Source organism: Eptatretus burgeri, chromosome 5 (genome assembly GCF_056783735.1).
Source record: "Eptatretus burgeri isolate ZD-2024b chromosome 5, Ebu_testis_v1, whole genome shotgun sequence".
Lineage (NCBI taxonomy): Eukaryota > Metazoa > Chordata > Myxini > Myxiniformes > Myxinidae > Eptatretus > Eptatretus burgeri.
Genome location: NC_140965.1, coordinates 60150290 through 60164281, shown reverse-complemented (window position 1 = coordinate 60164281; position 13992 = coordinate 60150290). Strand labels below are relative to the sequence as shown.

The window sequence follows — 13992 nt, the reverse complement described above, 5'->3', positions numbered from 1 at the left end:
TCATTTAAACAAACCCTTTGAAGATAATTAACGGCCTTATTTAATTATCGTTTATCAAGGCGTCATCCTTGGTCAGCCCTGTCAGCTTGCAAGGGTCTTAATTCGCCATTTTGTTCGGCCTATTCAAATATGCCTTGACTTTGAAACACTATCTACTCACAGAATAACTAAAGTATATAATCGAAATATTATATCTGATTTCAGAATCATATCTCGTGGACTAAATAAGTGTCAAAATTTGGAGTGAAATCTGAAAATTTTACCAAATTAATGATTTTTTATAACTAAGTGTATTTATTTAAGCAAAGCATTAAGCTTAATTTTTTTCAAATGTTTGGACAATTATATTTAGTGAAGAAAAAATTATTTAATGTGCAGAAAGTGGAACTTCATTTGGCACAAGGCTGTGCTCTCTAACTTGCTTTTGCAAGTCATAATGATGCAGTCAACAAAGGACTATTTCGGCAACTACATCCAGTTTTCTTTTTACCATTTTGTGTGATAAACTTACATGACAAAATATGAATATAAATATACGAATAGTTTCTGCAATATATTAAATGTCAGAATTGGCTGAAAACGAAGAGGCACGGAAACAACACACACAGACGTGGTGGGGTTTGGGTGTGCCTGCATATGAGGAGATTGAAGGAATGCATAGGGGTTTGGGCATGCATGCAGGCAGGTAAATAGCATGGGTATTATTAAATGTTCGTGCCCAGTTTTACATAGAACATGGCATTAAAAAGAAAATGTTATTGTTTGGGCACATTTTACCACCCCAGTAATTCCCTGGTACGCTGCCTACCCTCCCCTTACACTTCCTTTCCATTCCCCCTTGCTCTGATGGTGCCACTCTTTCCATTGCACTGCCTTCCATTCCCCTTTCGCTGCCTTCTCCATCTCTTATGCTGCCTTCCCCTCCCCTCAGGTTGCTTTCCCCTCCCCTCACACTGCTTACCCCACCTCTCATGCTGCCTTCCCCTCCCATCATGCTGCCTTTGCCTCCCCTCAGGCTGCCTTCCCCTCCACTCATGCTGCTTACCCCTCCCATCACACTACCTTTGCCTCCCCTCAGGCTGCCTTCCTTTTTTCTCATGCTGTTTTCCCTCCCCTCACGCTGCTTACCCGTCCCCTCATGATTCCTCCCCTTCCCATCACGCTGCCTTTGCCTCCCCTCAGGCTGCCTTCCCAGTCTCTCCCCTCATGCTTCCTCCCCCTCCTCTCATGCTTTCTCCCCCTCCTCTCATGCTGCCTCCCTCCTCACACTGCCTTCCGCACTCATGCTGCCTTCCCTCCCCTTATGCTGCCTCATCCTCCCCTCACACTGAATTCCCCTCCCCTCACACTGCCTTCCCCTCCCCTCATGTTGCCTTTCCCTCCCCTCACACTGCCTCCTCATTCCCTCCTCTCCTCGTACTGCCTCCACATTCCCTCCCCTCAGGCTGTTTCCCCATTCCCTCCCCTCATGCTGCCTTCCCCTCCCCTCACACTGCCCCTTCATTCCCTCCTCTCCTCACACTGCCTCCACATTGCCTCCCCTCATGCTATCTCCGCATTCACTCCCCTTTCCCTCAGTATGCCTTCCCATTCCCTGCTCTTTCCCTTAAGCTGCCTTCTCACCTCACTCATTCTGCCTCACCATGTCACGCTTTCTCCCATTGCCTCGCGCTGCCTTCCCCTTCCCCACAACCGTATTCGCCTTCCCCTCCCCTCATGCAACCTTTGCCTTCCCCTCCCTTTGTGCTGCATTTGTCTTCCCCTCCTTTCACCCTGCCTTCACCTTCCCCTCTCCTCATGCTGCCTTCACCTTCCACTCCTCTCGTGCTGCCTTTCCATTCCCTCGTACAGCCTTGCCATCCCCTCGCACTGCCTTGCCATCCCCTCACACCGCCTTGCCATCCCCTCATGCTGCCTTCTCTACCCTCATGCTGCCTTCCTCTCCCCATGCCCTACTTTTCCTTCCCCTCCCTCACTCCCTCATGCTCGCTTACTTCCTTCCAAAGCCCCTCCCCTCCCCCCATGGACATCTCTGGGTGGTGTCCGGGCATTGTTTGGTACGACCCGCTTGAACATGCTGTTTTAACATACCAAATTTTGTTCAATCCTGTATCAATGCCAGCATAAGAGGACCCCTTCCCCCACCCCCAGCTTTAACTCAAGTCCCCCTCTCAAACGCATGTCCAGAGCACTCCCTTCCCCTCCCCACTACCCCATCTCTCCCCTATCCTCCTATCCCTCCCTCCCTTCTCTCTCTCTCCCTCCCCCATCCCCCTTAATATTCCTGTTAGCAAAGCAGACGGGTTGTATTTGTTCGTAATAGATAAATGCCTGTGTTTCTACTTGTATATACTTGCTTGATTGTTAACACGACCAATAATTTCCAACTAGCCCAAGTGTCTGTTTCTCCATTGGTTCGACACTATTGTGTACATAGTGGATGGGAGTTTTGCCTCACTGATTTGCTATGATCAGAGACTAGCCAACGTCCCCCTTACGGCTCTATTTCGCTGTTGTTGATTTATAGGAGTGGGTCAATGAGAGCACGGTTTCTTATCTGGGGGGGGGGGGGTTAATTTGGAAGGAAGGTAATGCGGGCATTGGACACTAGGACCCTAACTAAATTAATCGTATCAGATGGCATCCGTGGTTGCTCAGCAACCCATCGTGCTGCAGAGTTATTTTCAGCTCATTGGCTTCAGAGTCAAATGTCAGGAAACAAGTCCGAGAAGCCAGTCGTGACCCAGTCGGCAATCCTATAACAATATATACAAGTCAATGAAAGCACATTTCCTATTACCCCGATGCATACACTCACACCTTACTCATGCTGGGTATACACTGAACTTAACACTTTACTCTAGGACCCACACACATCCGTCAAAGAAAAGAGAGAGAGAAGGAAAGAGTTGGGGTAAGTTGGTTGAACCCCTTTGAATCTCGGCAACAGCTCTGGGAAATCCACCACAGCCACTTGGTTATTGCAACAGCCTGTGGTTTGCGAGGGTTGATGTTGAAGATTCAATAATTCAAATATAAACACGTAAATTTAAATATCACGAGAAAACAACACCACGTTGGATGGTCATGACTGAGCACACTGACTCCTTCTTCCTGCACGCGGAATGGTATGTAATACATCATGAGGAATGTGCAGGACCTTGGCAGTATCCAACATCGACCCTTCCCTTCAAACCACCGACACATGGATGAGGATTACATGAGGTAATAGTCCCCCAAATAAATCAGCATGAGTACAAATGCCATAACAAGTGTCCATACCCATATGTCTGGTGATGAGAACATATCAAAATATGGAGCACGAGTTCCAGGAATTACAGATTGAGTCACTGGAGGTGCCCAGCGTTGACGTGGGCTCCAATAAAGTGGTCATTTAAATCTCATTCGCTTTGGTGGGAAGGAGACCGGTTTGTCCTTGCTTCCACGGGTCGATGCCTTTTGGCCCTCGCTGTCCATATCGGAGCAATGTGGAACATACAGCAGAAGAAAACATCAGCTCCTCCAATAGACTCTGCCCAACGGCTATTTAACGTGATAGTCGCAGCAATGCCCAGCACCGATGACCACACCAGTTTTGTCCCATCGCTTCATCTGTGGATATTGTACCAACATCTCGGTGCCAACACAAAATGGAATGAGAGGTTTTATGATTGATCATAATGTGCACTGATCTTCACCCGTACCTCAGCGGCTTTACGGCGTCACACTCGTTTGCAGCCCTCTGAAGCTGTGGTGTGAAAGTGCATCGATGGCCAGGAAAAGAAGTTCAGGTTGGATGCCCCAACAGTGGGGCAGATAACAGCAATTTTTGAGAGGAATCGTGCAAATGATGATACAAGCATCAAAGTTGGCACATTTGTTCTCCAGGGGATTCTAATCAAATCTGCCTGATTGGCCATTTGAAAATCCAAATTTTGAAAAATTTGAAAAAAAAAAAAAAACTTCAAAAAAGTCTAGATCACGAATCAATGTTGGATGCTGGCTGAGATTGGTGAATGTTTCAGAAACATCATCAAAGACGTTCCAAGTCTACCATGCAGTTTTCTTCCCTTTACCACGGAAGGCAGACACGACGTCACATCCAGTGAAGGCATTGAAGTATGGGATTCCTCTAGTTTTCTCAGGCCCTATTGCAGAAACTACCTCATGGACTGGAATCCATCGCGCATTGGCTCCTTGGCCAAAGGCAATCCACATGTTCTCAAGACCTAGTTCCTTCAAGGATGGCAGTGCAGATATTGCTATGACTAGTACGTCCGTGTCATTAGCAATAATGATAATGGACTTGCTACCATCCATCGTTGCATCCCTGGCGTGTACAAATATTCGAGTGTCAGCTTCTTCATGACAACATGGAGACACAGCATCCATTGACTTCCTTGTGTTGCTAATGGCATCTTCTCCTTTTGTGACAATGACTGTGCGTGTCGTCTGTGCTTCACACATCTTTTCCGCAAGGAAGTGAAACAGCTCAGTCTTGTTGCTGTCATCTCGAAGAAAGCTTCTCCAGTTACTTGGGGTCTTACTGGTTCCTGTCGCTCTTCTTCTGATCCCTTGCCCCCTTTTCGACCTTGCCTCGTACTTCAGACTTGACTTCTTGTACACATCAAACACTACGTCCACCCTCTCTACCTGGCACCATAGGATTCCACCTTTGGGATGAAGTCTTCTTTAGCATAGTCATCAAATATCTTTGAAGTGCGTGGAGGTAGGGCATTGATAAGTGCGAAGCCATCAATGATGACTGCATCTCCCCTTGGTTCTCTGTCTGGGATGTTCACTTGCACTTCAAGAATTTCAGCCAGCTGTAACTTCAAATTTTTGGGGTTTTTTTTTTCTTTCAAATTTTTCAAAATTTGGATTTTCAAATGGCCAATTGGGCAGATTTGATCAGAAAGCCCTGCAGAACAGGCCAAATTTGATGCTTGTATCATAATTTGCACGATTTTTCTACTATCTACTACACTATCAAGATAATCTGAGGATACAAAACGTACCCGGTTCAGCCTGGTAGTGATATGCGCTCTATGAGTGCCGTTCTATTTTATCATCGACTTCTGACTTAACCTGATCCCACCAAGCCAGTGGGAGTGGGAATGCTGTCTGCAGCTGGAAAGGTGTGGTGCCATCTTTCAAGTTAATACACAGTGCCACCCTTCATAGATCAGATGCTATAATCTGTGGAAAATCGTCTGTGAATTCGGTCACCAGTTGATCATGAACCTGGAACCATTTTTGCTGAGTGAGTTCAACGGTGAGATTCCATGTGCCGGAGTTTGGTGGTGATGTGGAAAGTGATGGTGGTGATGTGGTGAGTTTGGTGGTGATGGTGAGTTTGGTATGAGTCGTCACCAGATTGGCTGACTGTTATGCTGTTCAAGCTCTGTTTTCTTATCGCCCGATTCATTGAATTGTCTTCCATAGTTGCACCATACCAAATCATTCAACAATAGAATGCTAACCAGGGTGTTCAGACATAATTGCACACGTGTAGTTTCATGAACAAATTTTTCTTCATGGCGGATGAAAACGTAAAGAGTGCCCATGCACTTCATTGAAAAGTGCCCATGCACTACATGCACCATCGTCGTTGATCACTCGTCGATCATTTCCATCATCCAAGTTATCTGGATGCATGCCAAGTTTCTGCAGGTGTGCAGGACCAATGGTAGTTGCCTCACCCCCAATGACTGGGAGTGCCTCCAGGGTACCAATATAATCACCATTGAAGTAATCAATGTCTACCCAAATCCGTGGTGAATGTTGCTTCCACTGCAATGTGCAGACAACATCAGCGACCAAGATAACCCAACGAATAGCTGGAGGTTGCTTGTAATTGTGATATCTAGTCTTCCACGCAGGCTTGTCAACATACACGATTGAAGTGACCCATGGTGCTGCACTTCTGACACTTATTACCACAAGCCTTGCAGCACTCTCAGTTAATCTGGGCATCGCCCTCACAATTTTCATATTTGATGGTCTGACTGTGACAGCCAAAAATTTGACGAGTACTCAGCAATGAAAGCTCAGGATTGATGTCCGGACATCATGTCATCAACCTTCCTGCTGGATTCCTCGCTGTGACATACATCCAGAGTACGTTGTAGTGTGAGATCTCTTTCAGCCAAAAGCTTACGACGCACCACTGAATCAGATATGCCAGTGATGATCCAAATCACAAAGTGTTGTTCGACAGTCATGGATGAGAGATCGCAATTGGCAGCCAATCTCCTTTAGTGCACAACAAAATGAGTTGAAGGTCTCTCCACCCACCTAGTACCGCTCGTGAAAATCAACCAGATCGTGAATGATGTGTTGTTGTCCTCGTACATGTGTTTCGATGATGGCAGGTACATTCTTTACATAAAGTATGTCCGATATGAAATCGATATCAATGGCAATTTGAGTATTGATGTCATGCCCAGTGTCAGACAGTTCTGAAGATTTTCTAATAGCTCATGAGCTCGCATATGATTGAGACGTGTGATAAGAGAGTAATCATCCCATTGTTCCCTCCACACCTTGAAATCCTGCAAGGTTGTAGACTCTGATAAGACTGGTGGTTGTTTAACCAATTGTTTCAGAGTAGATACAGGTAATGTTTCCGAGATGTTTTGAATACCATCCTCACCAGTGTCAGCATACACAGTGGGCTGACGGCCATCCATTGCCTCACATAACAGTTTCATTTCCTCCATGTATGCCTGTTGTTGATCAGCCATGGCATGTTGCTTCATAGCCATCATGTCCTTCAGAAGAGCCACCAATGAGGCAACGTCCTGAGATTCTGAGAAGACTCTGTATATTTGTCTTTGGGCGTGTCTATGTGTGAAATGTAGATACATACTCACTGAGATGTGAAACAGACACAAACGTGGGAGGTACCCTTCCAGTCGATGATCAAACCAAAAGGGAAATTGAAACACGATCTGTTGACATATGCTGTTGTCATATTGGATTTGGAATTGTCATCATGTCCAGGGCCACACAGAATGTTACTTTTGCCGAATACGCCATGTTAATGAGTCAATAAGTCACAAAGATACGTATAAGTTTATTCAGACAACACGAAAATTTCAAACATGGGCCCAAGTCTGATGGCCAAGACAGAGCACATCGACTTCTCCTTCCCGGACCTGGAATGGAACGTAATACAAAATGGTTATGTAATACATCATACCTGCTTTGCAGGAGCTCTGCAGTATCCAACAGTTGAGCCATCCTCCTCTCTCTGTTCAGGCATGCGGCTCTGGGCTCGTGCAGCACGGCTTGTAGCAAAACACAAGGAGGTGACAGCAGACATGCAGGGCACCAGTGAGCGAGCAAGCGGGGAGGGGGGGGGTGGGTATGTTGGAGCTATCCAAACACCAGCAGATAGATCGGGACCCTTTTTCAGTGGGTCAATGGACTTCAGTAGAAGCAATTTACAAAAGCACAATGACTCCAAATATCACCATGAATGCGTCAATGTGAAGATACTTGCAATCAGAGAAATAACTTCTCCAGTGACTTCTGCACCAGCTACCATCCCTCAACAGATCATTCACATGGACAAGGGCCAGTGCAATTAAGCTGTTCAACACAGCATACTTCGTTGTGAAATCAGAATGATTGTTCACGACGTGTCCAGGCATTGCTTAATTGCAGAAGCTGAACGGACTTGATTTAGCATCTACGTACTTCAGTAACCAAGCTTGCTGAAGGTAAGTTTGGATAATTATTTAAATTAATAAGTGACAGAGGTCTAAATATATTCTAACAAGCACGATTCAAAGTTTTTGGAAATTTTAATTCATTGTGTTCGTCACATCAAACAATGAATCTCCATGTAACAACATTCAAACTTTTAGGTAGACCATAATTATGTTCATTAGATCTACCATATGTGTATGTGAGGCATGCCCACAGACGTACGTTGTTTGCGCCTGATGTCTTCTGGTACATGCATGTTTGATGATCACAATGCTAATTATTTATTTGTTTTTTTCTGTATATTTTCTCAATTCATCTATGATGACCTGTTGGATGTAGAACTGGAAGAAGTAAAGACAAAGTAAAGACAAATCACTATTCAATTCCACTGAATATCAGAGAAAATACCTTTTACAGTTTTCCTTATATGACCTACAACAATCTGCGATGGGCAGGGGTTATGTTTTCACCCCTGTCCGTTTGCTGTCTGTAGAGGTCACAATTTTAAACCAATGTTCACAAAGCTTCACGAAATGGTATAATTGGTCATGAGTAAGAAGCCTCTTTATTTTGAGGTCAAAAGGTCAACATAGGGCCAAAGGTCAACAACTTTGTCAAATTTCTAAAATCATCAATTTTCATCTGATTGAGTTGAAATTTGAAGAGGATTTCCATATCATGTTACTGAATTCAACCAGCATTACTTTTGAGGTCTAAAGGTCAAAAGGTCAATAGGCTGGATTTATAAAATTGTCTATTTTTACCTGAATGACTTGAAATTTGAAGAGGATTTGCATATTTGGTCACTGAATTCAACCACTGATTATTTTAATGTCAACATACACCAAAAGGTCAATATCGGCCAAAAGGTAAAATAGGCCAAATTTCGAAAATCATCAATTTTCATCCGATTGACTTGAAATTTGAAGAGAATTTGCATACTCGCTCACGGAATTCAACCACCAATTATTTTTAAGGTCAAATTTGTTTTATGGATTTCGCAAATATCGTGCTCTGCACGACATCTTGTTGTTACTTACGAAATCTTTAGATTTATATTGATGACTTCCGTTTCTGTTTGTTACTTACGAAATCTAAAGATTTCGTAAGTATATTGATGACTTCCGTTTGTTTGTTTGTTTGTTTGTAGGGACGATAACTCGAGAACGGAAGAAGCTACCAATGTACAATTACACCACATGATTCAGGAGGGTCATGGCTAGTGCTGAATATATTTTGGTCAAAATCGGTCAAAGGTCAAGGTCACAGTGAGGTCAAACATAATTCCGTAAATTTATGTGGAGAAATGGAGTATTTTTGCTTCGCTCGACGTTACGAGTTCGTTTTAACTTCGATGTTAATTTTGTCTTCGGTTTTTGCGATCGCTTAGGACGCTTAAAACTCGGTTGTCGAAATTCTCGTAAAAATCGGATGTTTTGGAGACGTTTTAAGATTGTATAAAAAATATTTCACTCGACGTGTCACAGGTCGTCCCATGATGCAGTATGCTCGAGCAGACGCGTCGTTGAGTTACGTTAAGGTATAATATAATTGTGTGGAGAAATGGAGATTTTTGCTTCGGTCGACGTTACAATTTTTGATGGTTTGATACAGAATCATCGTAGAAACTTCTAGTTTTCTTCGCTACCTTCTCGAGAGACAGCTTTTATTAGACAAAGTCAGAGGTCAAGTTGACGATTTCGTAAGTACCAGTCTATGACTGCTTGTTACTTACGAAATCTAAAGATTTCGTAAGTATAGTGATGCCTTCCGTTTCTGTTTGTTTGTTTGTTTGTTTGTAGGCACGATAACTCGAGAACGGAAGAAGCTACCGATGTCAAATTACACCACCTGATTCAGGAGGGTGATGGCTCGTGCTGATTAGATTTTGGTCAAAATCGGTCAAAGGTCAAGGTCACAGTGAGGTCAAACATTCGATTTTTGATGGTTTGGTACAGAATCATCGTAGAAACTTCTGGATTGCGTCGCTACCTTCTCCAGAGACAGCTTTTATTAGAGAAAGTCAGAGGTCAAGTTGACGATTTTGTAAGTACCAGTCTATGACTGCTTGTTTGTTTGTTACTTACGAAATCTAAAGATTTCGTAAGTATATTGATGCCTTCCGTTTCTGTTTGTTTGTTTGTTTGTTAGTTAGTTTGTTTGTTTGTTTGTAGGCACGATAACTCGAGAACGGAAGAAGCTACCAATGTCAAATTACATCTCGTGATTCAGGAGGGTGATGGCTAGTGCTGATTAGATTTTGGTCAAAATCGGTCAAAGGTCAAGATCACAGTGAGGTCAAGTATTCGATTTTTGATGGTTTGGTACAGATAACTCGAGAAAGGAAGAAGCTACCAATGTCAAATTATACCACGTGATTCAGGAAGATGATGGCTAGTGCTGATTAGATTTTGGTCAAAATCAGTCAAAGGTCAAGGTCACAGTGAGGTCAAACATCCAAAACATTCAATTTTTGATGGTTTGGTACAGAATCATCGTAGAAACTTCTGGTTTGCGTCGCTACCTTCTCTCGAGACAGCTTTTATTAGACAATGTCAGAGGTCAAGTTGACGATTTCGTAAGTACCAGTCTATGACTGCTTGGTTGTTTGTTTGTTTGTAGGCACGATAACTCGAGAACGGAAGAAGCTACCAATGTCAAATTACACCACGTGATTTAGGAGGCTGATGGCTAGTGCTGATTAGCTTTTGGTCAAAATCGGTCAAAGGTCAAGGTCACAGTGAGGTCAAACATCCAAAACATTCGATTTTTGATGGTTTGGTACAGAATCATCGTAGAAACTTCTGGTTTGCGTCACTACCTTCTCCAGAGACAGCTTTTATTAGACAAGGTCAGAGGTCAAGTTGACGATTTCGTAAGTACCAGTCTATGACTGCTTGTTTGTTTGTTCGTGTGGAGGATATCTCAAAAGATTGTGGACAGATTTGTACGGAATTCTGTGGACAGGTTGGGTTTATGACAAGGACAAAATGATTAGATTTTGGTGAAGATGTACGTCCGGCTCCAGATACGAGAGAGTTGTATTTTATTTTATAGTGATTCTTCACCATTGAGAGGTGGGCCCAAAAACTATATATCGCATGATATCTCAAAAAGTTGTGGATGAGTCATGAGAAAACTTGGTGGATGAGTTGGTTACGTGAGAAAAAAAAAAACAAATTAAACTTTGGTTCAGGTCCAAATCCAGGTCTGGCCTATCAGTGGAATACAAAACATAAACTAATCAGCCTGGCATAGGTACACACTCACCCGAGTGCCCTCGTCGTTTATTTCTTCTTCTTTTTTTCAGGCACCCAAAGGAAAATCAAAATTCCAAAAAATGGGTGTCCAGCAGGGCACCCTAATAAACAATTAAAGTGGATCCCTGTATATATGCTTTATTTTCCAACAACATATTCTTCTGCTTCCTCACATAAGCTTCGCCTTGCTGTAGTGCATTCCAAACTGACATTTGAAAAAGATTCAAACCAATAAAATGTGTGATATGAGATGATATTCACACATGTTCCTCCAAATCCCCTATGGTTTTTGTCCCTTCAGCTTGATGTCAGAAGCCAGCCTATTCCGAGTATTGGCAGTTCACGAATTGGCCACTGGCAAGGTCTCAGCCTGGTAAGAAAGCATTTCCAATATTTCCTGCACAAAGTAATTCACAACCCGATCACCATTTTAAATCTGATTTCGAGTTGTGAGAAGGCCAATATGTGCCAAGCAATAGCAGTGGCACACAAGGGTTTCAGATTCCATGGAGACCTTTAGCTGGCTGAAATGTGGGCTTAATGAGATAGTATACACATTTTTTTTTCAGAGCCCATGGGGGATAAATTATAGAATTCTGGTTTTCTATATCTGTAACTAATTATTCCAAGGTCTGTTGCTGTCTTTTGACCTTTGTCATATGGTAATTTTGGCATAAATCTGGCTGTGATAGTGCCTTTAAATGTTTCACTCCTGTATGCCATTAAGCTTAAGATTCCTCATTTTGATTCACACCCCACAGCGATAACTAAAGACATAAAACATTGCTTAGAAAACTTTATTTTTCTTTCTTTTTAAAATAAATGAATAGATATGTTATTCTTTGTTAGATCCCTGCTGTCATTGTGGCACCAACATGTACATGACCAATGCAATATGTAAGTGTATTCACATTCATTATTTGTTATCATGAAGATTGAACATACAGAACTTTATTGATCTTAATTGAATACTGTATATTGTTATATGGTTTTGGAAATGTACCCCGGGGGAGAGCATTCACGTGCACAGGATTCCCCAGTATGAGATATTTCATTCGTTTATGTGGTAGGTATACCATTGACCTTTGTCCAGGGGTTTGGGGCAGGGGGGGGGGGAGATGCGTTGAGGTTAGTCTGTATCCCTGGTGTGATCTTCCCCTTCCCTTCTCTTCCCGCTATTAATATCCTCAATTTACCACCAATCTACTTCACCAAACCTCAAATCAACAACCTCTCCTTCATCCCTTCGGTCTTTCTTTCAAACTTTGATCCGTCTGTATCGATCTTCTTCACTATTCGATCAACTCATTATATTATTATTTACACTTAATTTGCTCATCCGTTCATCACCAATTAGGCTCCGAAGCATGTACTACTTGCAAATGTCAAAAACAGGAGCCTTGTTGGTGTGCATTTATGTCTGCGCTGTCACTGATGATTCACTAACAAGCAATGAAACCAGTCCGGCAGCTGAAGGGGTTGGTAGCATTGGGATTCCCATGTGTGTACTATTGGTAACGTCTTTACAGCTGTGGAGGAACTCTGGGAAGGGTTTGAAACAGCATAGCACTTACCTTGTGTACATCTTCTTGGGTTGCTTCATGCAACTTATTCGGCTCGAGGAGTGTGGGAGGAGTCAATTGTTTATGTAATCCTTGCCACCTGGGTTTAGTGGATTCGGTGAGAGGAGACTATTATATATATATATATATATATATATATATATATATATATATATATATATATATATATATATATATATATATATATATATATATGTATACACATGTATGTAGACAGCACACATGGAGATCGGAAATGGTGGGGTTTTTGCCAGCCTGCATGCAAGCTGTTTGGAGGAATGCATATTGGTTGGGGCATACATGCATGCAGGCCTTTGCCAGGCAGTTGGCCTGGGTTTTAGTTTTTAAATGCTCCTGCCCGGTTCTACATGGAACACAGTAGTTAAAAATAAAATGTTGCTGTTTGGGTGCGTTTTATTGCCCCGGTAATTCCTATGGTACGCTGCCTCCCTCCCCTCACACTTCCTTCCCTTGCCTTTATGCTGGCTTCATTCACCTTTTGCTGCCTTCCATTCCCTTCTGCTCATGACTCCTTCCCCTCCCCGTATGCAGGTTTACCCTCCCCTCACACTGTTTTACCCTCCCCTCATGCTGCTTTACTCTCCCCTCACGCTGCCATCCCCTAACCTCACATTGCCTTCCCTTGTCATTATGCTACCTTCCCTCACCCTCCCCTCACGTAGCCTTCTTCCCCTCCCCTCATGCTCCCTTCTTCCCCTCTCCTCATGCTGCCTTCCGCTTCCCTCACATTGCCTCCCCCCCCATGCTGCCTCCCCCCATCACGCTGCCTCCCCTCCACACAGCCCCCCACCCTTATGCAGCTCCCCCTCAGCTTTGACTGACCAAGGCACAATCTCGGGTGGCTCCATATCTAGAATTGTTCGGAATACATTATTCTACATGTGTACCAATTTTGGTGCTTTTATGCAAATTCGAACAATTGGTTTGCTATGCTGCAGTACTAAGGGGAGAAAGTGATGGAAAGAAAGTGATTTCCCTCTCGAGGGGGAAGAGAGAGGAGGGAGTGTGCAGGTAGAGGTGGAGAGGAGAGAGGAGGGAATGGGAGTGAAGGGGAGAGGGAGGAGGAAGAAAATGTGAGGAGGGGTGGGGAGTAGGGTGAATATACTGATTCTGGCTCACTTTTCCCCATGTAAATGAATGGGGGATTTTCAGCGATTCATATTTTTTTCCCTAAAAAGTAAACCCCTTTTTATTCGAAGGTATATTTATTTGTCTCCCTTTTTAACCTAGGGACACTTTTTTTTCAAATAACCCATGCAATAAGATAAAGATTTGTTCAAGTAGTAAAGTAGTAATGTGATTTGTTAAAGGTGATTCTAAAGAAATATCTGAAACGTCTAAGCCTCGGGACACTCTTTATCAAATAACCAATGCATATTGTTTAGCTCACTCATTGAACCTATAAAGATTTG

At 43.2% G+C, this 13992-nt stretch overlaps 1 protein-coding gene across 5 annotated transcripts in view; it reads right to left on the bottom strand.

Annotated features, from left to right (window-relative positions):
* LOC147026515 (uncharacterized) overlaps positions 1–13992 on the bottom strand; it is a 335422-nt gene that overhangs the window by 276893 nt on the left and 44537 nt on the right. For 4 of the 5 annotated variants that reach the window (XR_015058377.1, XR_015058379.1, XM_085881978.1 and 1 more), the window contains exon 2: positions 7205–7292. The exons of the other annotated variant lie outside the window; for it this stretch is intronic. Coding sequence is in view for 2 of the 4 variants with exons in the window: in XM_085881978.1 (XP_085738104.1) it covers positions 7205–7292 (88 nt within the window). In the remaining 2 variants the exon portion in view is untranslated. The remainder of the gene's footprint in view (positions 1–7204; positions 7293–13992) is intronic. 5 annotated transcript variants of the gene reach the window in all.